Genomic DNA, 25,149 nt, shown 5'->3' with positions numbered 1-25,149 from the left:
GGTTTCTAGTTTCCTAGGAACTTCCCCACGCGTTGTTTTGTGGGCGGCGTTTTTGAATACATGCTAATTCGGCTTTCCTGCCCGGGAGCTGGGCTGCGCCGGTGTCACACACACGGCTCTCCTGACAGCACCCCGGCGGCTATAACGGAGCAAGGCTATGCGCCCGCTTTGGTGACGGCGCGTGGGCACCGTCCGTCCACGGAGCCGTCCCCGTGCCTGCCGGCGGGGAAGGGAGGCATGTGTCGGTGAGGATGGAGATGAAGGACTCGGGCAGCGTGGTCCTCACTGCCTACCATCCGCACAGCCCTGCTAGGATGCCCAGCGTGGAGCAGAGCTTCGGGCAGGAGGTGCCCTCCGGCCACTCGCCTAGCAGCAGGTAAAGTCTCAAGGCTCGTAACCGGTATCGTGGCCTCCTGTTTTGCCTGGGTTGCTCACGGGTTGTTTCTTTATTATTATTATTTTCATTATGTAGTGTGTTCTGCTACTCCGCGGGGCAGTTTGAAAACGTTTTCTGGTCGCTCGGCCGCCTCATAAGCACTTCGCTCTTACACGTTCCTTGCCTCCATCAGGGAAGTGATTCACCCGCTACTGCTGGTCATGATTAGAAGTGGAAAATTCAAGTGCTTATTTTAAATCTTATAAGTCAACAGATCAAGGTAGTTTCCTACACAAGGTTCTCAACAACACAAGCCCTAGGAAAAGAAAAACGTGAATCAGACTTTGGCGCAGGTTCTTCAAGACTGTGTTACTGAAACCGAGAAAGGCTAAAGTGACTGAGACTAAAGTGACTGAGACTAATTTTCAGAAAATTTATTCTGGTTTTGCCTTAGATATGTATTTCAGTTCCTTCCCCATTCACCCCCCAGGTCAAAAAACAGCCCTGTTTTTTCTGTGAAATTGCGGTTGCTGCTTTGTACACCCACATGCACACAATGGGAGACTGCATCCTTAAAGACTTAGTCTAAATAAGAAAATTCCTTTGTGTTGCAGGAAATTAAGCATTGTCTTAATTAATGCAGTTGTGTGTATGTTTACTTCCCTGCTCTGCAAGAGTTAATATATTTGAACAGTTCAAAAACAGCAGTTTGAGCAATTTTATTGTTTTAGGAATCTGACCTTTATCCTAAACATACATTCGTACTATTCATATTATTTAAAAAAAAGCTATAAAAAAGATCGGGAAACCAGGAAATGTTATTCTGTCTTGACTGAAAAAAAAAAAAGTGAGAACTATAGTTTGAGAAAATAGGAATAAGTAGGAATTAAGTCTGTGACTCCTGTTAATAAATATAATGGTATTTACTTCATATTGTTTATTTATAGGCCAATGGTTATTTTATTTTCAGTGTCATTATTTAGGTTAGCTGCATCTTCCTGTTCTTTGTGTATTTCCCTGGCTGTCTCATAAAGATAACTCCTTTGTTCTGCTAAACTGTAACTTGAGAGCAGTACCAAAATACACAATTTCATGTTAAGAAAAGAAACAGAGTCTGGGGTTTTAGAAACAGTAAGAATGGGATTTGTTACTCAAATCAGAGAGTAGTGGTTTGGCATTGGGTTGCTGGGGAAGATGTCATTTTGTCCCTGAGGAAGAATGTTAAAACTGGATCTCCTTTTATGTCTGTGAGCAACGGAAAGCTGGTGTTTTGCTATTTTTCTTGTATGTGTGCTAATTGTTTTAAAATGGTCTTGCAACTTAAGCGTACAATGTTTAAGGCTAGAATGTAAGCTAAATCACATACACATCACTTAAGAAAAGCAGAAGTGCAAATTCCAGTTCCTGAAAGAAAAAAATAAAAGAGGATCCTGGCATTTCTATGAGGAACATACTTCGGACGCTCCTACCATGAGATCAAGCCATGTGTCTCCCTGCGTGTCTCTGTGTCCTTAGGACTTTGGTGCTGTCTCCCCTTTCTTGTCCTTAACTTCCTGCAGCTGTCCAACAGCAATGGCCAAATTCTGCCATATGTGCAGTCAGTAACTATCTGACTTTCCAAAGCTTGTTCAGCAGAGGGATTTTATTAACTCAGCATGCAGTCCGCTGGAATGCAGAATCCATGAAGGCAAATGCACTGAATGTTTCAGCAAATGGTAAAAGAGACTCTAGTTTAATTCCTACTTCATCTTCTAAGAACTCTTTCCTGGTCTGCATGTTCTACACAGTTTCCACTGCCACCATGCTAATACAAGAAGCTTTGCGATAGACTTTGATGTTCCTTGAGTCCTACCACAAACGTTCTCATTATAGTATTCTAATTCCTTGACTCAACAATTTGAAGAGTGTAACCTACTATAACCTCCCTTCTTCTTGCTTCAAATGCTCCATTTATATCAGAACAACTCTGCTTCCCAAGCCGGGCTTGGATATGAGTGTCTTCCAGCCACGTTTTCTCTTGCAGACACTTTCACCTGGAGAACCTTCTAAGTGGAGGTTTCTCAGAGAAAAGGAGAAGCTAATGCAGTCTCAGGATGTATTAAAATGCTGTTTCCATAACTAGAAAGGCTCCATTAAAAAATGAAAAAAAAAGCTTTAGATGAGAAGAAATTTCACCAACCCACAAAAACAGTGGATAAGTCGATGAATGGCAAAGTTTGCACTAACAAAGTTTGCACTAGCAAAATTATGCAGGTATTTAAAGTTCTGTTTCTTGCTCAGAATTGTGTCTCTGGCCTGAACTGAGAATTTCAGCACTAATTTCATGACCTGCCCAGCTGGATTCACATCCACACTCCCTGAAGGGCCTAGAAGGCAGGCATCCTGTGCCAGTGACTAAAACATACATGGGCAGCTTTGACATCAGCACTAAACAGAGCCACCAACAGAGCAGTGAACCCAGTGTGGGAGACTGCCATAACCTCCTGGCTACAAGCTGGGTGATAGTGAGCAGCGGCACTCTAAGGGGGACGGGGGAAGGGGAGCTTTAAATGTTTCAGACGTAAGAGAGACCATTGTGAAGGCAAGGACATTAAATGCATAGATGCAAAGAAGGCAATGGCTTGATGAAAGCTTGACTCCATCTTAATACAGTCACTAATCAGCAAAAGGCAGATTCTGGGTTCCAAAGTGGCTTATGGATTTTGCATTGCTGGGTAACATAAAGATGTTCCTAGCATATGTTCTTAACACTAAAAAGTTAAGAGAAGGAACCATAAATTCCTGCCATTCTCCAGAATAAAATAATACTAAGTGGATTTAGGATAGCTCTACTCTCCCCAGCTATCTTTATCATTCATTTCTATCTTGCTCTTTCTGTTCCATCTGTAGACTTACTTGCATTACCAGTTGCACACATGGGATCAGTGCTGAAAACTTCAGTACAACTGGTTAATGTTTAGTAATGGTTAGCTTTTCCAGTGACCCTTCTGAGAAGGAGAGACTTGGTAGCTGTGCATAAGTACTGCTCCTATACAGTACAGAGGAAATATAGGGCTGCATACGTCTTCCTCACATCTCCCTTTTGTCTGGCATGCATCTAGTGAGAAGCTAAAGCTCCCTGCACTCAGAGGAAACAGGAATGACCCCTGTGCCAAATGGCCAGTAAGCCCTCTAAGGTAATTATGCAATTAGGGGAGTACAAAGCATTCCTCAGTGAGTCACGCTCAAGCTTTCTTTTGACTCAAGCATGAGCGTTAGTGAATTCCTCAGTCCATTTGTTACTAACTTATCTACGAGCATAGAACTCATCCTGCATTGTAAATCACAAGTATTTCCACTGCAATGAACAGCTTAAGCCTGTATAAATAAATGGGCTTATAAAAGTACATGAGATCAGGATCAGAGCAAAGAAAAGGCACGTTCACAGACTTTATGCCTGCAGAAGGGGTTTAGGGCATCTTATAAAGAGCGTCCCAAGCTGTTTATATAGGGAATAAACATATTTTCAATTAATAATCACCTAAAGAAAGGTATGTATGTTACCAAAGCTATGAGCATACTATGTAGGTAAAGAACAAAATGGATCTCAGCAACGCTGATCGATGAAGTCAGCACCCCTTCTTATTTCATCTGAGAGTCAAATAAAAGTCTGGGCAGTTTCTGTTGTTTCAGGGAAATGCCTTTCTGCTGCATGTTCAGCACGTCTCCCTCCTCCTGCTGTTAGGGGGTAACCGTAGAGCCTGTAGAGTCAAAAAACAATTTCTGAATTTCTGAAGTTTCTTTTCTGTTTCAAACTACCTGCCAGGGTCCCTGCTCAGCAACTCTAGTGCACCCACACTTGGGACCTGTAGCGAAGTCATTACCACAGACAAACACAGCACCAGATCCTTCTGCAACATGCACCCCCTTGCTAGCTTCCAAATACTACAAGGGTATGTAAGGGTGAGGTAAAGTGTCCTGAGATGACAACTTTGTCTCTGGGAGGGAAAAAAAAAAAAAAAAAAAGAAAAAGAAAAAGAAAGAAATAGCCCTGTGCACTCCAAGAAGTGCCATATGAGCAGTTTAAGTAAGTTTCATCCCAACAGAAGCAGATTATATCTCACTGCAGCAAGGAAGGTCTGTATACCCCGAGGCTGGGCAAGCTGTGCTTAATTTGTCAGCACTGATTGAGCAGCTCCCCTGCGCGGTTGTATACGAGTGATGTCAAGAATGTCTTCTGAGTGATGCAGGATAAACAACCTTAATTATTTTGGATGTTTATCTTGCTCTACCGTAAACTTCCCCAGAAGACAAAAATAAAGAGCTGGCTCCTTTTTCACAGCAAATCTTTAAATTATTTGGGCCTCTTGCAGGAGTTTGGTCTCCAAGCATATGAAATTAGAACTTTAAATATACTAAAAGAAGACAGCCCTACAAAACAGTAGTTCTGGGAGAATGTTATACTGGAACAGGTTGGCCAAAAAGTACATTTTGTGGAAAAACAAAGACTTTTAAGAATTCCTATCAGCTTCCTAAAATATGGTTTTGAAACTTTTTTTGTTTCATATAGATAAGAATGATAATACTTCACCAAACATTTAGCAGAAGGATGCATATAAATAAGTCAAACAATAGTAGAGACGCTTTTCCTGCAAGCTACAGAAATACCTACATAATGTCCTCTGGGAGCCTCACAGAGGAATGCAGTATTTATAGCCAGTTCTTCATGTTATGGTTGAAACTACAGTTGGCTTCTCTGGTTTCTTTTTAGTTTGGTGCGCCTGCTGCTCTCTCTGGTATCTCCATATGCAGAGCTGATAGAAAACATCTGGCACCATTCCTTTGATCATTTTGTTTGGTTGAGCATTTAGCCAACTGCCCTATTCATTTTCAGCTAAGTCACTTATCTCTGATTACATGATGGTTGGAGCTGCCTGTAAAAGCCATAAGAGCTGAGAGCCCTACGTGCCCTATACAGGCACCTTCAGATTGCGCCTGGCACATGGACAGGGGCAGAGCAAACAGACAGGAGTCAAGCACTGAGCAGGGTTGTTTTTCCACAGATCCAAATGGCTTGGTGTAAATGTGTGGAAAATGTGCAGAGAAAGGGAACTGCAAGATACAATTATGGAGTACTAGTAAAAGTTCCAGCTAAGACGGTAACTGAAAAGCATTTGGTTAGCACTGTACAAATATAGAATCATATTCTAAAATAGGGCTGAGTATCCAAAGCAAAAGCTCAAGTTAATGTGCTGGATTTTGGCTAACCACTGCACCAGCCCAGCAGTTGGCCCACGGCAGCATTTTTGCTCCAGATGGTGAGGCAGTGCGGTGGCCGTAGGCATGGGACCATGCAACATGCAGCCTTTCAGGCACCATGGGGACGAGCCCCTTAAAAAAACACAGGAAGGAAACTTGGAGAAGAATTACCAGGGCCTTGTCCCAAGCTGGCAGCTGAACCGGTCATCCTCTCTAGGCAGTTGGCCTGTTTCTCTTCCTCCTTTTTTCTCTCTCCATGAGGCTGGCCCCATCACAGCAGCATGCACACTGCTCCTCCAGGTCCTGCTGTGTGTGACAGGGACTCCAGAGAGAGGCAGAAAGAGTAGAAAGCAAGAGGTTGGGAGGAAAAGGGACAGCGGCAGCAATAAGGACAGAGGAAAGAGGCTCACCTCGCTAGCTCTCCTTCAGAGGTATATGACCTCATTACTCTCCTCTTCCGGAAATATGAGGATTTAGAGTGAGAAAACATCTAGAAAATGTCCTGTGTCAAAACCATTTACAGTCCACCCCCAAGTTACACCAGAGACATGGGCTGGCGCTGGCTCACAAATTTTGATGTCAAAACCAGAAATGGTCTAATAGACAGGTTGTTGTAAAGAGATTTCCTATTATCCTGAAGCACTATGTTAGCCAAGGGCAGCAAAAGTATTCCAGCTGGCATTCCCTTCTAAGCAATGCAAAGGAAAAACTAATGCTTAGAGTGGGATCCCTCGGCTCTCTAAATCATTTCTGCCTCTGTCTGTACTCGTTCACCTTCCAGACATCTGCAGAGCCTCTGGTCTTCAAAGAAAAAGAATGGAGTAGAGAGCCTGTGCAGGTCTGGCCAAGTGATGGTTGCACCTAGTGATCAGGAAGTTCAGATCCTTTTTAAGGTTAACATTATAAAGAGAGCAAAACCCGAAGAGCTGTGATGTTCAATCTCAACATGAAATGATATGTCTTTCTAATTTAATAATGGGCTCAAAATCAATTCTGGAGTGGAAAATCAAATGAGGTATATCTCTCACTCATTCACGTGCATCAAGTTAATGCATACTTAGGTGATGTGCATATGTGAAATAACACCAAGTCATTTCATCACTGCAGCTAATGGAAGTTTTATCTCTGAATCCACTGGCAAGGGGTTCGAGATACCAAAAATCAGATTTTTTATTTATATTTTTTCTTACAGAGCATGGGTTATTCTGTTGAGATTATTTCTTATCTCAGCTCTGGCTGAATTCTTGCTGAATAAGACATCGGTATGAAGTCTTCATTATCTTGGCCCATCTTTCTTTTACAATGTTTTCCTGTATTATTCAAAAACATTGAAAACTCAAGTTTTAAATATTTATCTGCACATAACTAAGCTTCCAATGCAAAATCCTGCTGCATTCTGACTGCATCAGGATTTCACATTGAAAGTGCTCATTTTGGAGGCAGAATGGGGAGAAAGAATCAGGGACAGCTAGCTAAGCATAGGAGAGAGGTCTGCTTAATAGCAGTCTTTAGTCTCTAACAATTGTGTAGGATCCTTCTTAAATCTTCCACTCAAATAATGCATTTCCTCGTAATCCTCAATGATGTGTTGTAATCCTTTACTGTTGCCTGGCTTGCTTGTTTTCTTTCCTTTATTCCTACATTCCTTCCCATCTTCCTTACCTATTGCCTTCCTTTCCTCATACCTGCTTTCCCTCTTTTTCTATTTCAATTAGTAAAAGCAATTAGTAATGAGAGTTTTTAGAATTATACTAGAAATGTCAGGTTTCTAAAAGTACTGGTTAATATTTAAGTGTGCACATGTGCATGTACAAAATATGCATAAATCCATAGATGGAGAATAAAACTTAACGCTACCTATGTTTCATTGACAATTCACAGAATATATGGCAAATTTTGGAATTACAACCCATAAAGTCAAAAATTAACTGGAATTTTCTTTAAGCACATTTCTTCAAACTATTTGTGGCATCCAATGATGTCTGGCAATGAAAAAAAAAATGAATCTAATATGACAATTTTTAGGAACTTTCTTCAGGATACAGGATGCATCTTCTGTGTTTAGGAAGTACCCCACAGATTTTGGGGAGGAGCATTGCCCCTGCATCTGTTTTGAGTGGTCAAGATGTGCTTCATCCTTAATGGACTCCAGCTCTTATGGCTGTTTTTAACAACTGAATTTTTTATAAGACTTTGCCAATCCAGGCCTGAAGATAACTATGACACACTCAGCAATGCAATAAGGTTGAACAAGCCAAACCAAGTTGCCTCAGTCTATACTGAGCACAAGTAAGTCTGCAATTAATTATTCATGTGTCATGCACAAATGAGTCACTGTAGTTATAAGTAATTGCCCATTTGTAAAGGAGTTTATTGTCATAGGATGTCCCTTAGAGGCCAATTTTCTCTTTTCAGATTCAAATATGGAGCTTGGTATTCATGTGGGTAATGAAAATGCCTACAATTAAAAGATTGAGTGCTATCAAGAATTCCAAAAGGAAAAGTAAATCATATTTTTCAGAGAAAACTTCTCTTATTTACATGGAGAGCTACTGAAGCAAGAAGAAGTATTGTCTTATTTCGGATGCATTTTTGTTCCCTGTCAGAGCCAGGACACTGAAATTTGTAATATATAAATATGCAAAGTCCACCTGTAATGGCTGTATTCTAAGACCTCTGAAATATATATTATAGGCCAAAAGGAATAGAGCAATGAAGGAGAAAGAAAAATAGAAAGAAAGAAAAGAAAACACAAACAATTCAGTTGATACCATAGGCTTTAACAGGAATGTCATAAACCCATGCTATAGTAAATTTCCTGGCTACCACTTAATGATTACAACATAGAAATTCAGGATATCTTTTCACGGGTAACTGCAAGCAAATCCAGACTCTCTTTGCCCGTGTCCAGGAGCTGCAGAGCTACGTTAGCATAACATTATGCCTAAGCCAAAAAGAGGCCCAGAGTTGTATTAGTGCTGCTGTAAGACTTCTGAACTGGGGGCATCCAGTCTGCTAACATGTTTTCAGGAGGAATCTTAGAGGCTGGAATTCAAAGTGTTTAGACTCATGCTTCGTGGCTGATAAGAAAAAAAGCATATGTTTTTCTTAGCAGGCCACTCTGCTGATTAATCAGTTAGGCTGGCTATTTTCAGGACTAGAGCTATAAAGTAAATAGGTGAAAAGCTGTGCTGCATTTTCTCCCAACTATTTTATAAGCTAGAGGGGTAACTTTATCCATCTTACTTTAACAGAATAACTCATCCCTTTCTGCAAATTAGACAACTGCCTGACCAAAACCCATAAAAAAAAAGAGGACTTGATGCCCATGATATTCAGTTAGCAACACTTACTCATAGTATTATGAAGGTACCTAGAATTCAGCATCTGAATCCATGCAGGCTCCAACAGAAGGGTGAAGATACAGCAGAGAGTCATAATCAAGATAGAGAGCATTTTTTTTTTAGGTTAGACTTTTTTTCTCCCTAATTTAACTAACCCATATGAAGAGCAGAGTTCTGAATTTTCTAGGCTTTAAATGTCTTTGATTTCTTAAACACTCTCACAGCATAGAGGCCAGTCAGCATCTGATTGTCCGTAAGAGTGTCTTTTCTAATAAAAATACATAATTTGGATTGGGAATGTATTGATGTTCAGAGACTAACTAGAGCCACACTCAAACACCATAAATAAAGTTCATAACCTTTATTCTTGAGCTGTCAGTTCAGTCTTCAGTTTCTGAATCATTTGATGGCTTTGATCCAGGGCACTAATCCTGAAAAAGACACTGACCACTGCATAAGTGGGTGGAAAAACATTCTTTGGCAGTTAGGTGGGTATATGCTGAAAGTATGTCTGTAATTCTGTGAAGGCGATACTGTTGCTAAGAACGGATTGGTTTCTGAAACTGCCAGCTGTAGTTAAACCCTCCAAGGCTGACAAAGTGCATTCTCCAATGTATCAGTGGAGTGGATGGTTAGATTAAGTTACCTCCTTTGAGACTATCAGAGATGAGTTTCCATCGCTAGGAGAGATTTTGCTTTTTATCCAATCCAAAGGGGACCTCAAACTGTGCAAATGTTTTAATAGAAATGCACCAAACACCAATGCACCAATGATACTCATTTATGGGACTACCCTAAGGGCTACAGACAACCACAGCACACACCACAACTTATCTGATTCTGGCAGTATGAATAAAATCAACTATAACAGTATCAATAAAGTCTTTGGACATTTAAGCCAATTTAAACCTAATATTGGATTCGTCTTTGAAATTATCTGAACCAGTTTGTACCATGTACCAGAAACAGAGCAAGAGATAGTAGGGAGAGTTTTTTTTTCTGATATCTTTACAGAAGACTGATATATACTTATGATGAATTTTCCTTAGACATCCTCACAGGACCTTATAATATTAATTGAGCTCAATATACTTAAGTAACCAGATATTAATGATACAAGTTAATAAATAATAAGCTAATAATCTCAGTATTTATTTTCATTGCTTAGTCTGTGATACTACATTTATTTAAAATCTCTTAATATCACTTTTCCATCATTTGTGACAACCAATAAAATGAATAATGAAGTTAAAACAAATCAAACTCTGTATCCTCTGCAGATAATGTGAAAGCAATGAGTAGGTCTCAGTGATAAACAGCAAACAACACACACCTTTATATGCTAAGTGTCGTGTCATAGAAGGGGGAGATATCTTTTTATCTCACCTCCAACATCATTTTTACACATGAGAGTACACAAAAGAGTTTCCTCACTTTGCCCAACTGCTGCCATGCATTTTATTGTTGGGGGATATAAGGACAAATACAGTTTGTTTAAACTACTATTTCTGCCACTGACAGCTTTTTCCACATGTAAATCATACCACCTAACACCCAAGAGAAGATACAGTGCTCAGCACATGCCACCTGGAAAATCCTGTTTAGAATTACATGGTGGGATCAGCAAATCAGTTGTCATGTCTGCATAGAAGGCATGTTTGCTTTAACTATTGAACTGAGGAGGTTATAGAAAGTTTAATCTTTGTATTACAAATTATAATTACAATTACAAATGTAATTGGCATCTCACAACATTTACGGTGAGATCCAAAACTCCTCCTGGCTACAGTAGGCTTTGGGCTTGTCTCTAAATATCTGAATATACTATATCAATACTGCTGCAACTAACTATGGCCTTCATATACATTGCAGTGCATTTGGTCATTTATGGTATTCATTCCATTTTCCCCTTTTCTTAAAATTTTATAAATTCCTAATAGGGATGATTCCATTATTAAAGCTCTCTATAATTATATTTGTATTGAATCCATTTTATGAATTTATAGGACTTGGGTGCAAAACAATACTCTAGCCAAACTTACTAAACAACACAGGAAAGATAATAGAGTGGGACAATCCTGTAAAGGTCATTCATAATGGAAAGAACGAGTTCAATGGGATTTTTTTTCCTATTAGATTCATCATAGGCACATTTTTGCATTGCCCTCAGAAAAATATACTTACAAGTGGAAATATTATCACAAGTTAGCATTGGACCCCAAAATCCAAACAAAACAATGAAGCAATACAGACTTTCCTTCCTATTCTGATTGCATCATTGGAACCACTGGCTAATAAAGGGATTTTGTTTGAAAAAACTTCCTTCTGTGTTTTTTTACTGTGCTGTTTGTCTGCATTCCTGTTCATTTGTATGCTTGATTAACTGAAATCAAATACAATGATGTAGATCTGCAAGCAGTCATAAAAGCTCAAAGTGAGCAAAACTAACAGCAAAAAATATTCTGAACTACCATCTTTGTGGGAATTGCTGTACAGAAAGGAAAAAAAAATGATGAAAATCTTGTATGTCTTTTTCCTTCATGTTATTTTATTGCTATGTAGCTGCTCAGGAGCTTAGCCTTTAGCAGGTTTCAAATAGGTATGTAAATGGGTAACAAAGGATGTATTGTTTCAGATTTAGACTGTCTCTGCCTCATACCCAGCTCTCCTCCATCTGGCAGCTGGAAAGAAGTGGTTAGATTTTAAGAAATTATGTAAGTACCAAGATGTGGGATTTTTTTTCTTCTATCCATGATATCGTTTATGCTTTAATGGCTTTGTTGACTTCTGATGTGTTGTTTTCTTTTGGAAGGTTTGCAGTAAATCATAAAGATTTTGAGAGTGAGAAATTATTTCAGTCTTTACAGTTGATAACGTATCTTCTAGACTTGACTCATTGAATTGAATCTAATCATAGAAAACCATTCAAATGAATGGACAAGTGCAAGGTCCTGCACCTGCGGAGGAATAACCTCAGGCACCAGTACAAATTAGGGGTTGACCTGCTGGAAAGCAGCTCTGCGGAGAGGGATTTGGGAGTCCTGGTTGACCACAGGTTAACCATGAGTCAGCAGTGTGCCCTCGTGGCCAAGAAGGCCAATGGGATCCTGGCCCGCATCAAGAGAAGCGTTGCCAGCAGGTCGAGGGAGGGGATCCTGCCCCTCTACTCAGCTCTGGTGAGGCCACACCTGGAGTATTGGATGCAGGTCTGGGCTCACCAGTACAAGAGGGACGTTGAGCTTCTAGAGAGGGTCCAGTGCAGAGCCACGAATATGATTAAGGGACTGGAGCATTTGTCGTATGAGGAAAGACTAAGCAATCTGGGCCTGTTTAGTCTGGAGAAAAGAAGGCTGAGAGATTTGATCAACATGTTCAAGTACCTGAGGGGTCGTTGTAGGGATGGTGGGGCCAGGCTCTTCTCCGTGGTGGCCAGTGACAGGACAAGGGGTAACGGGTGTAAGTTGAAACACAGGAAGTTCCATCTCCATGTAAGGAAGAACTTCTTTCCTGTGAGGGTGACAGAGCCCTGGAACAGGCTGCTCAGAGAGGTTATGGAGTCTCCTTCTCTGGAGATCTTCATAATCCATCTGGATGCCACCCTGTGCCACGTGCTCTAGGTGTCCCTGCTTTAGCAGGGGGGTTGGACTAGATGACCTCTAGAGGTCCCTTCCAGCCTCCTCCATTCTGTGATTCTGTGATTCTGTGAATGGAAATGTATTTGTTTGGTTCCTAAAGCGAGAAGATCAGCAAGACTGATGCTATTCTGTAGCATTTTCAGTGTGTGCAACTTATATTAAGATAAAATAAATGAACATAACAGCCAATCAGGAATCTAACTGAAGAATCTTGCAATCATTAAATGAATCTAAAAGAACTCAAGAGAAAACTTGAGAATGTAGTAGCTATTAGTTAATGAAATGGGGAATACATATGCAAAAGAGAAATTGTTCCTAGAATCTGCACAAATCAAAACAAATTTGTCTATTCAGTCTTTGATAGTGAGGCATGTTTGACAACACTGAGAGAGATCTTGCTGAACAGATATACTCTTCCATTGCCAAGTAGAGAAGTGAAGGATAGATGAAGAACATAATGAAAGTAGATGGAAAATCGTATGAATCTCTTTAGTTGAAGCTTATCTTAAAAGAATCTCTACTTCAATAGTTAGTTTTGATGTGGTTCTTTATTTAAATGACTGATCTGATAGTGCACTTGTTGAAATGAAATTTGTTGAAAAGTTCTGTAATCAGTTCATGTGGAAAAGGAAGTTTGTGACTAGAATATTAAATGCTGATTTACTGTTGAGATTAAAATAGGCCTAGACAAATAAGTGAAACGCATTGATGTCACCAGGTATTTTAAAAAAGAAGACACAGGGAAAATACGCTTTTGATAGGAGAACTGTTTTTGAAAGATAAAGTCTTCGATCTTTAAATGTCTAGGCTCAAATTGTTCAAATTGTTTATACATTATCTTTGAGCTCTGACTACTATCCTATACTATGTACAAATAGAAAAGTCCCAGTTTCCTGGAATTTGTGGTAATAGAGCAGCTTCTTGTCTAGCAAAGATCTTATGCTATCATTCAATGTTTACCTAACCAAAATGAAGCTGATTTATTTTGCATCAAGAAAATAATCAGATAATATTTTGGGTAGAAATTCTTGATTTATATGCTACTGTAGAAAGTTTTCTGATTTCATTTATTTCTAAGCACCTTGAGCACCTCTTGCTGGCTGGGTTGTTTTTAACCCTAGTGACAAGATATATAATTGGAGAAATTTTGTGTCACATTTGAGTTGCTGTAGTTTTTAAATTTGCATTGGAAACAAATTTATCATAAATTTGTTCTTGGTGTCATTTGTGCTGTGTTTCCTGCAGTGTATGCTGGTCCTGATTTATTCATTATTTGTCCATATTCTGCCTCATATTGGTTGAATTGTACTTTTGTCGTGGATTGATAGCTGAGGGAACTGATTGTCTTGTCCTGTTGTTCATGGAGGACAGACTCAGGTGACTTCTAAGATTGGCTGAAGGATGTGCCAGAGTATGTCCTGGGATGCTTCCGACCCATCTCCCAGATCCTATCGTAGGCTCAAAGAGTTCAATGAAGCCAGAAGAGTTTCCTGGCACTCCTCAGAACTGTAGCTCTGACTATAGTAAATGTTTTCCCAGAAAGTGTGGGAAAAAATAGATGAAATGGCTATCTGCAGGCTTAGGTATCTGCTGGAGCTGTGACAACTGCATTTATGTCAGGGTTTTCTGGAGGGAAATTTCTAACAGGAAAGGACTTAGTTTCAGTTTGTTTCATATTTTATCAAAAATTACTGACAGGCTCCCAGCAAGACCACAGGTGTTCTCCAGTGACCATTTTATCTTCAAATGAATTTTATTTCCTCCTAGCCCATCTGAAATCAGACACAGAACCAAGTTGGAATGGCTGAACCATTCCAACTTGGTACCATTTACCATGTGAGCTTCTATAACTGTTTATGGATCTGCTCTTAACATGCAACAAATAAAAAGTAACCTAGCCAAGTTTATACCTCTTTCATCATGGACTAACTTTACATCATGCCATGTGTGTCATGGACATCATTCACATGATACATTAATGTGACTTAGCCATCCCGCAGGAATTTTTCCAGTGATAGTGAGAGCACTGTTTGCCTAAGCACTTAAAAAGAAATGCACCCAAAAGCCTTTCCTCTCAAACAAAAGAACTCAGTAACCGTGCTCCAGAAAGTAATTTTCTTTGGTGATACGTAGATGTGAAGAAAAGGGACGCTATTGCTTCCTTCAACCCAGAAGCAACAGAAGGCCAAGAAGAAAAATATGAGAGGAAAAGAAAGGCCAGGAGCATTTGCCAGCTCCATTTCCTTTTACATGAATGTCGCAGCCATTGCAGAAATGTCCTTTGACATCTCTCTGCAAGTTCATGGGCTCACATCGCTCTGGCAGGACCGGTTGCTACTCTCTGCATGGAGGAAATATCCTATGGAGGAGAGAGGGAGCTGCCCAAGGTGGCCTAATCCAGGTCGTGGAGCCAAGCACTGAGCCGGGACACCTCTGCTGCCTGTGCTCCTTGCCAATGTGCTGGGAGCAGGCCTGAATTTGGCCACTAGTGGTGCCTGCCAGGCAGCAAGGGGGATGCAGTTGTGCAGGCTTCCCAGCAAGCGGCCCAGGGTTCAAAAACACTCAGTGAGAAGCCTGCATCTGCACTGTTCACCATTTTGAGGAAGTTCTGGAGATAGCTGTAATTGTGCTGGGAAGGAAGAAGTGAAAAACCAGGAGCTTGTTTAAGAAAACAAAACGGCAACAAGTGTTTTAGTTTCTTTCCCCCGCCACTGCCTGGCAAGTGACCTCAGCAGAGACACAAGAGATGAACACAGGATGTCAGGACTCTCATTTCAGTTCAGTTTAAACCCGCTTTATGAAGACACGGGGATCCATCTCATGTTGTGCCTCCTCAGCGATATTCACTGCCCTCCTACCACACAACATCACTCAGGAATAGCCTCTGATAAATGAACTGCTGTTCTCAAAGACAACGGCACGCTATTGCTCACTTACTGCACACAGTTCAGGAGCTCCCTAGAATACACACTCAGCATTTCAATACTTTCACCAGTAGTTCTGACCTCCTGATGGTCCTTGTCCAAGCACTACTAATTTAGTGGGATCTCCATTAAAGTCAACCGTCAGTTTTCCAAGTTTCTACTTTAACTCTGTGCTTGTGAACAGGGACATAGGGAACTTTCCATACATTTTCCTCTCTTCTCCCAGTGAACATAAGGAACATTTTATAGAAAGGGGAGAGTAATAAGGGGAAAATAACAGAGAGAAAGAAGTTGATATGCAAACCAAAGAGCTTATTAATATGGCAAAGCTAACATCATGCCATCTGGTTTATGTCTGGTTCCCATTTGGAGCTTGATTCTGCAGGGTACTTAGCACTCGAGCTGTTTTCTGTGGCACTCTCCAGCGCATGCTTAATGTTAAGTGTTTTACTGGATCATAGCCAAGGTGCTGAGCACCTCACAGGAATCAGCCTCTGTTTCATTTTCCTGGTTTGTAGAAAAATTTTTTTCAGTTCTGAGCCTTAGCATGTCTGACTGAGATTTTCCTTCTACTTTTAGATCTTCTACCACTAAGCCACTAGTTACCCAGGCTACTGGTTGAAACATTGCCCCTCGGCCTGCTGAGTGAATTCCAGTGCAGTGCCCAGAGAGGACAATGTTTTGGCCTGAAGCAAGATCCTACCAAATTATATAAAACTGATTTTGCTCAGTCTGTGACGAGTAAAAACTTCCTAAACTGCAGCTATAGAGAAGACAGGAGAGGATGTAATGACCAAGTACTGCGAGCATCTGCCGCAACAGGAAAATGGACTACTAAACGGGTTAAAAAAAAAGTCCCTAGAAAACTGGATGAATGGGAACTCGTGGTGTGCTCGACCATGTACGTTGTATGAAGTACTGCAGTGTTATTGCTGTGAACACATCTGTCAGCAAGATGAGTGCCTTTCGTGCACTCAGCTTCCCTATTCCCCAGGAACAGAGCGTCAGAATGTACAATTCCTAAACAAGTTTTCAAACTGTATAACCAGATCTGTAATCAGTCTGGAGGTTATAATTAGAAGGGAATGACAGAGCGAGCAGAAAAACTTTTTGCTGCCATGGCAAATCCCTTCAGGGTTTCAGTTTCAGAGCTGGACCCATGCTGATGCCTGCGTATTTCCCCTGTGAGCTGACCATCACTCAGCTCTTTAAAACTCCTGTAATGCCCACCTCCCCTGCAGTATAGCCTCTCCATGTTCTGCACACATTTGTGTGCATGGGTCTGTATCAGTCATGTATAGCATATGCATCAGTGGTGGCACCCTGCCTGTAAACACACTCAGCTATATGGGAAACTACAGTCAGCTAAGAGACAGTGCCCTCACCAGCTACAGCACCATGCTTGTGCTCAACTCTTTACTTCCCCTACAACAAAATTTTGCCAGGATTGCAAACCAGGCTTGCAAACCTCGGACCATCTTCAAACAGCTGCTAAATTTTCTAAGCAGCCTACCAAAAAAATTTTTAAAAAGCAGCAGGAAATCTTTGCCTTCTTTCCTCTCCACCACTTTTCCTCAGCCATAAAATTAAATCAGCCAATGGCCTAGGAAAAACAAAGTATAGCCCTAGATCATTGCTTAGATTAAAGCTTCATGTGTGCACACATACGTCCTAGCAATAATTCTTGACTGGATCAGAGGACAAATTATATGCCTAGTAGGAGTAACAGCTTTAAAATTGCTGTGCTATTGCATATGGGAAAGACATTTTAGCTTTTTGTTGGTTTTGCTATGTTCATGTTATATCTGTCAGTGTAGCTATCTTAGGAGCTCAGAATGACATTTTATGCCTAAGCAGCAGTCAGGACACAGTGAGGCAGCACAGCATTTTTATGGATGGGCTGCAGGCTCTGTATGGGAAAGAGCATTGTTCAGCACATGCGGTATAAAACACAGCACCCAGGAGGCTTTTGTTTCTGGCTAAGACCTCTAATGCCCGATAATAATAATAATAATAACAATAACGCCGCCCTCATAGCACACAGAAACAAACACAGCCATCAGGGGTGACGTCAGCAGCAGGCTGAATTTCAGAGTAATGTAAACAGGCAGCAGCCGCCTGTGTCCGCTGGAATTTGGCCAGGAGAGCAGCGCTTCCATAGTCCCAGTGACAAGAACAAGACCGATTCCTTTTTGCCGATGCATTCACCCACCACAACTGTGTCTAGGTGAAACTTCAGATGCATGGCAGCATGTGAAGATCTCTGCATAGAGAAGAGCTTTGCAATGCTGAATATTACAGTGGCTAGTGAAGCATGCCATTGCTGTGACTTGGAAAGTGTGGCCACAAATGCCTTTTCAAGACATAGCCTCTTACCATACCTCTTGAACTATCTGACCCAGCATTTTCTGGAAGTATCATGTTCTTCTGTCCTGCCACAGCCGAGAAAACTCTGCTTGTGCAACTGCCAGGGTTATTATAATCTCTTACATGAACAATAGGCAGTTGAAGTGTTTTGATACAAGGGGGAATGTTGCAAGAGGAAATAATTTTGAGATAGTCATCTTAACAGGACCATATGACATCTGCAGCAGTGTCATGGGCTGCTTTCCTGGGACCTCCCAGCTGGCTTTATGCATACATGAGGAACTGAGAATGAAAAGCCTAAAATGACAGGTAACTGCTGGCTCTGAAATAGAAGTTTCTGTAGATTGTAACTGATGGAAGCTGTGTGTGTCTCTATCTCATTTGGATAGTGATAGTGATAGTAAAGCTAGATGTTTATAAATCTTAAGTGTCAAAAGCATGCAGGAATCTGGGTCATGCTTATGAGAACATGTGTTTGAAAATGAGCATGTCCATTTTCCATTAGAAGTTACAGATAAAAGGGTATTTGTGGGGGGCTGAATCACCACCAGCTTGCAGCTATGACAGCCTCCAGGCCTGTACAAGTAAGGCCCAAACACCATTTTTGCTAGTGTTAGTAAAGGCACTGCTCTTTTCAGATGACACTTCTGTGAATCTGTGAACTCCGAAACACTATGGGCTCTAGGTCTGAATTTAGAAAATGCAAAGACAGCTCAAGAAATATGCAGAGGACATCCATGGCTTCAGCTAATGTTACCTTCTTAATGGCATTGACTTGTGGTAGCTACAGTAAATAATAGTGTACTTTACTTTCTTAAAGGGATTATGCTTTTATTTTTAATTTATGTTAATATTTTCTAATTTTGCATGTTTGACCTTTCATACTGAAATGTCTGTGGGTTCACAGTGGAGTGGTTAACATAGATTTTTTCCTTTCCACGTTTCATATTAGACATTTGCTAATAAAATTTTCCTTTCTCCTGCTCACTTTTTTTGCTGTGTCGTCCAAGACAGGCCTCTAAAGTTCTGTCTGACAGCCAAGCCCAGGTCTATTTTCATGTCAAATGATTAGTAAAATTTTAGACTAAACTAATTTTTATGTTATACATGGTAATTTGATGTGATATGTCTTTGCTTTATATATGTTTCTGTTTAAATAAATGAATTTCAGAGACTGAACTTATGAGCTTTTTCAGAGCCATAACTACGTACAGAAACTAAAGGTTTCCATTTTCCTTTATCTCTTCATGTCCAATAAAGTTTTAGAGTTTTTAGATGTAATGCCTATTTAGCTAATGGCATCTTAAAAAGTCACTGTAGTGGAAAATGCTTCATGATTTACAGTTCCCTTCAAGTACTATGCAAACACAGTGCTGATTAAGTTGGCAGTACCTAATGGGTAAAACTAGTAAGATGTTTTGTGCAAATTAAATCCTCATTTTTAAGGAAAAGTAAATTGGTTGATAGAGCATTAGAAACTAAACAGAAACTCACTCCTGCTCTGAAAATAATGATTACTGGCCAAATATAAATTTGGCACAGTTATAGTCACTTTTGAAGTCACACTAGTGAAGCACATCTGTTAATGTAAAAATATTTCTGACACATTGCAATGTTTTAGGTGTAGTTGGTTTAGCAGTGTTTAGTTAACATCTAAGGGAAGAGGGGGAATAAATCACAGAGCCACTGAATGGTTGAGGTTGGAAGGGACCTCTAGAGATCATCTAGTTCAACTCTCCCTGCTCCAGCAAGGACAGTAGAACACTTTGGCCACTGCTAAGCCAGGGGTTTTAGCCATTGCTTGGCTTTGTTTGGATTTAGACAAAGTTCCTCTGTGCTGCTCAAGCTGCAGTAATCCTTCCTTTGATGTCATGCATTCTGTTTTTTCTATACCCTTTTTAATAATCTTTGGACTCTCAGCTCACATATGTTATGAATATTGTCTTTTTCTGGAGAAGGGAGGCAAATAATCATTTTAACTGCTACATGTCTATCTCTATCATTTCTCCGTGAATCAAAGACATGGGATAACACTGGAGAAGCAGGAGAAAGACCAAGATGGTTTTGAATAAAAAATAGGAAATTGGAGAAGGGTCACTGAAAAAAATGACTTTCTTAAGGGTGAGATTTTCTCTGCTTTCAGGTGGTGATTCAAACTGTACCTGCTAAGACCTCTTCAAGGTCGTGCCAGATCCGGGCTGTGACTATGGTTAAATGGTTGTTACCAAGGTGTGAAAGACAAAAATTGGTACTGATGAATTTAGGAAATGGTAGTACTGGAATAATCTATGATTTGATGATATGATGAGCTAGCAGCTCAGAACCTTCTTTCTTAGTGAAAATATATTGGAATTCAGAAATACTGGAAAATAATGATTTTCTTCATCTTCTTGCCATGTGAGTGATAGGATTTCTTGCTTGTTTCCTTCTCACTCAGCAACTTCTCCATCTTATTTTTCTTCTTGGCCTTCTGTTGTTTCTGTTTATCTTTGAGAGAAATTAGGGCTTTGGGGAATAGTAGCTGGTTTCCCTTGGGAACTGTATTGTAAATCCTTGGAATTAGTGTAACTAACAGCTTCTGTATGATTTGGTGTAATGCAAGAAAAAAGTGTTTTTTTTTTTTTTAATAGGGATCTAATGGGAAAGTTAGTAGCTGACTGAAAATTAAGGTGCAAAGTGCTCTTTTTGCAAAGATTAGCGAACCACCTGAAAACAAAATAATGTTTAGAAATCTGGCACAAAGAATGACCCCCCCTCACATGTCTCACAATACTGTTTCTAGTGTACATATGGCCCCAGTCTGTGGCCCTTCTAATGGGCACTGGAAAACGAGCTCAAACCCTTCCTGTTAATTTACTTGTGGAGGAGTTCTTTTTTTTTTTTTTTTCCAGCAGGCCAGTTCATTTATCAAGGTGACCTTCTTTGCCGACACTGTACTTTTATTCTAGATAAAGAATGCCATGTCAGCTTATTTAAGATATTCTGCTACGTAGGTCAGCAGCAGGCCTCCTGTGAAGCACAGTGGCATTGCAAAATAAAATTGTTCCTACAGGCACTGTGAGGATTTTTGCTTTTCCACGAGTTTTCATATGTTGGCATGGCACATTCTGAAGTCCTTCTTTTGTCCTGCTCTGTAAGCTTTCTTCACTTGCCTGGCTGGTTTTATGTTCAAATAACATAATCTTGAGATTAAATAGTTTCTCTCATAAAAACTTTATTGTGGAAATAGGAGCTACGATCACAATTAAATCCTGATTGATCATAATCGTAGAAGGGAAGAAATTTCACACGTTCCCTATGAAAATCCAGATAGAGGAAGCAGATCTTCAGAAATCTCCTAACTGAAGGTTTAATATTTCATGGCATCTGAGGAGCTGATGTCAAGGCTGGACTGTCTGGCCCTCAGTCGCTATCTTCTTCCTATCTAAACAGTTGCTTTAAAATACATCACTTATTAAGTTTTAGGACATTGTCATTTTCTACTATGAAAAACATGCCAGATTTGGAGGATGTGTGCTTAGCATATCCCAGTGTTAATGTAAAATCCTGCCTGGAAAAGACCCTCTGTTTTTTTGCTCACCAACAGCTGGAATAGATCAATCTATAGAGTCCCTGAAAATAGTAGTCATATTTCAGAGGAAACCAGCACATGATTATGATCATGCCAGTTTCATTTATGTGGAATAATTAATCCAACAATTATTTTTCCAGTTCCTTCCTTGTAGTTTTATTTTCATGCTTGCCATATGACATCAGTTTGTCAAACCCTTAAAGCAATTCCCCAGCAATACTGACTTGTTAAAATAGGAGATTACAGTTAGAAATGGATCCAAAAACAAAAGAAATATTTATTTCTAGGAAAAAAAAAAAGAGAAAAAGTATGATTGGGTTGACCACCGTAATCTACAGAGCATTTTTTGAAACAAGGGGAAAAAAAAGTAGGCAAAAATCAGAAAAAGCTGCAATATTTAATTGCAACAGTAAAATGTTTTGTTTCTAATTTATTTAAATTTCAGCAACAAAGTAAAACATAGTAAAAATCTCTAGGGATAAAGTGATTACTGTTCTTCTGGACCAAATAGTTTTGTTTCTGATTAGCTTTAAATGAAAATCTAATTCAATTATTTGTTTCTCTGAAACCCTGAAAATTCTATTGTTTACATAGTTTATTGCTTAGTATTGCTTAATATTGGGTCTTAAATCCAGATGAAGCAAAGAGTTTAAGCATTCCTCTTATTGTCAGTATAATCTGCGTATTTAAAAAAAAAAAAAAAAGACGGAGTCAATAGCGGTTTCTATATCTCTGCATTTATTTTAGGATCAAAAAGTGTTAAAACCACATGCTAATATTTGTAAGCCATATGGCATTCAGCATCTCTACTCCTGAACTATTTCTTTTTGCCCCTGTGTAAACAGCGTATGGGAGCAGTTCTGAGTTACGTTTTACTAACAATGAAAAAGAAAAATAAATCAAAGACAAACCTGCAAAGACAGCAGTCCAGATGCATCGCTGTAACACGCAGATCCTCACTGGCCTCAGCAGGACACCTGTGTATATGACTTTGTCGCTGTTTATTTTTCATGGTACAGCTGTGATTAGGGCTCACCGTTGAGCTGGTTCAGAAACAGCTGGGAAAAGCAGGTCATGGTTCCCTTACTTTCAAGTATACCTGGGGCTGATTGATCACTTACACGCTTCCCATGTTTAATAGCTCTCCGACGAGTCCCTTGCTGTCCTCCTCCTGTGTCATCGACGGACGGCCAGGAGCCACCTCATTCCTAGGGGAGCTGAACTGCCCTTTGGAGGTGACTTTGTCCTGGTTGCAGACAGCAGCCTGCAGCAAATGAGCGCCCTAAGTCGCACCTCATAGTTTGAGGTCTAAGGTTTGACCAGAGATCGCTAAAGTGGGAAACATTATAACTGGAGCCTGGAGTTGTCCTCTCAATACCTGCAGGAGGTGAGATTATTAAGATACCTAACTGGCAGGCAATGGACTAAGACTCCCATATCATCTCATGCAAGACAACAAAAGCTGCCAGGAGTTTTCTAGTCACCACCAGTATCAACTGCATTTGCAGCATGAGCAGACCCCCTAGTCCACTACCAAACTCCTAAGACACTCCCTTCCCTGCAGTTTATCCTTTAAATCACAGGCCCTAAGAAGGCCTACAGGCAGTAGTAAATTATCTGAAGTTTTCAAGAGTCTTCAAACTTTTCAAGGATTTGGATAATCTAAAAAGTTCACCAGAAGAAAGATGAGATTAAGTTTAAAACATAAAACAAATTTAACCTCAAGATGAATCACAACACCAGATGATTTCTGGTTTTGTACTTTCCAGACCATTCAGGAAAGCTGTATCTGAATCAGGAAGTCTTTTCCCTTTCTTGTTTTTTTTTTAAAAAAAAAAACCTTTGCTTGTCTTGACTAAATGTTTTCAGACTTTCTTTTCCCTTCACTCGGCTGAAGGGCTTTCAGCTGTATCTTTGGAGGAAGTGAAGAATATCAAAAACCTTGTAAGCAGAAAGTCAGCTTTTCCTCACGCGCTTTGGGCTGGAGGGATGATGACAGGAACACTGTGAATATTCCATACCAATTTACCTATTCCATGCATAGGGAGTTCAGTAGAGGGAGTTAAGCTTGATCATTTCAAATGCATTTTGATTTTAAAAGTGGTTTCTCAAACCTCCTGCAGCTGCATCAACTGCTTACGGGAAGGAATGGTTTGCACAGTGTATTTTGAGACATTATCTATCCTATGGCAGAAAGTTTAATCTGGGCCACTGCTCATACAAAACGAGGTGCATGTTTTTTAATTGCATTCATCTAAGTGTGTATATATATATATATATATATTTTAGAAAAAAAAGATAGGAAAAAGGCTTCCCCATAAATATTTGATTTCTTAATAGCCATGCTTTAGCTTGCTGCTCTTTTCCCAGACGTTGCTTCTTACTACGGTTCTGCACAGGGTGGAGCAGCAATCACTGTGCAGGGAGAGCTCCTCATTAACTTATATCTGGTTATTTGTAATTTTCTGAGTCATGTTAATGGGTAGTGTCTTACATCCTTTTAGCAGAAAACACATAAATTAGCTCTAACTCTTTTTTATTCCGAGCCACACACACAAGAACTCTGCCGAATCATGAAGCAATGAGGGCTGATTATTCTTTATTTCTCCTGCTAGGAAATGGACAAAAGGTTTAAGTTCTGACACAAACAGGAAAGCACACTAAGAGGATTTATCCTGAAGGCATCTGCTCTTTAAATAGTGATAGGGCAGTGTGAGCCTCTTTCCCACAAGAGCCAGAAGCACTGCTGCTCTCTGTGCCTCTAGCCCTTGAGTGACTGGGGACAGAGCACCCAATGCGTCACATAGCTCCCAGAATAGGGGAATTTGTGATCATAGGCTGAGGAAGGATTTACAGCCACAAGGAGCATGAAGAAGTCGAGCTTCAGAAGTGTCCTACTCCTTTAAGGATAACACAGGGCTCAAGCCTACACCGAGGTAAGACTTATGGCATTTCCTAAATCAGCAAATTCTCAGCCTTCTCCGGCCTCTTCCCTCCCTCTTGTTTTCCTAAGTGAGGAGTGACAGGAGGGCGAGCAAGCCCTCAGAGTTATCTCCAGTGGAATTTTCCAGCTTTGTAGGGCAGGAAAAGGGGGGGGGGGCACAAAAAAAATGCTCCGCTGCAGGAAACACTGGGGCGTCCTGCAAGCAAAGGCAGCAGCAGGGTGGGCACACGCAGGCTCTGTGTTGATTCAAGCTGAATTAGTGCAAGAATATGTTTCAAGAATCGAGTATTAGAATGAGCATGAGGCTTTATTACAAAGGTGTGTGATTTCTAGAAATACTCTGCTAGAATACATTTTCCTTGCTGGTTGCCCAATTTTAGAAATGCATGCCACTAGGGTAACATTTGAGAGGCAAGAGAATCTTTGCTTCAGATTAAGTTAAGCAAAGTGTGGGTTTTTGGTTTTTTGGGTTGTTTTTTTTTTTTGCTTTCAATTGACTCACCATCAGAATTTCACCTTTTTCAACTTCTACTTTTTCATGTCATCTATATGTTTTTGATACTGATACGTATTTTAGCTCAATGACCTGACCACAGCTTAACTTGCACAAGTCATGGTTCACACAAGCCCAGCTTTAAGGAGGAATGAGACTTAGGAGTCATATAATTTAAAAGCCAGGTCTGACAATCTAAGCAATGAATCCATACATATTGCACAGATTTGCTTTTTAAAAGCAAAAGTGCTTTTACA

The 25,149-nt window shown here is 40.2% G+C and overlaps 1 protein-coding gene across 1 annotated transcript in view; it reads left to right on the top strand.

Moving 5' to 3' along the window:
* Positions 1 to 238: 238 nt before the first annotated feature.
* Positions 239 to 25,149, top strand: part of ARHGAP28 (Rho GTPase activating protein 28) — a 71,000-nt gene continuing 46,089 nt past the window's right edge. Inside the window, exon 1 of the mRNA XM_010223269.2 lies at positions 239 to 376. Coding sequence (XP_010221571.2) covers positions 252 to 376 — 125 coding nt within the window. The 5' untranslated portion in view covers positions 239 to 251. The remainder of the gene's footprint in view (positions 377 to 25,149) is intronic.

This window comes from Tinamus guttatus, unplaced genomic scaffold (assembly GCF_059628265.1).
Source record: "Tinamus guttatus ecotype Peru unplaced genomic scaffold, ASM5962826v1 Tinamus_guttatus_pri_ptg000203l, whole genome shotgun sequence".
Taxonomy (NCBI): Eukaryota; Metazoa; Chordata; class Aves; order Tinamiformes; family Tinamidae; genus Tinamus; species Tinamus guttatus.
This window is presented reverse-complemented; position numbering and strand designations above follow the sequence as displayed.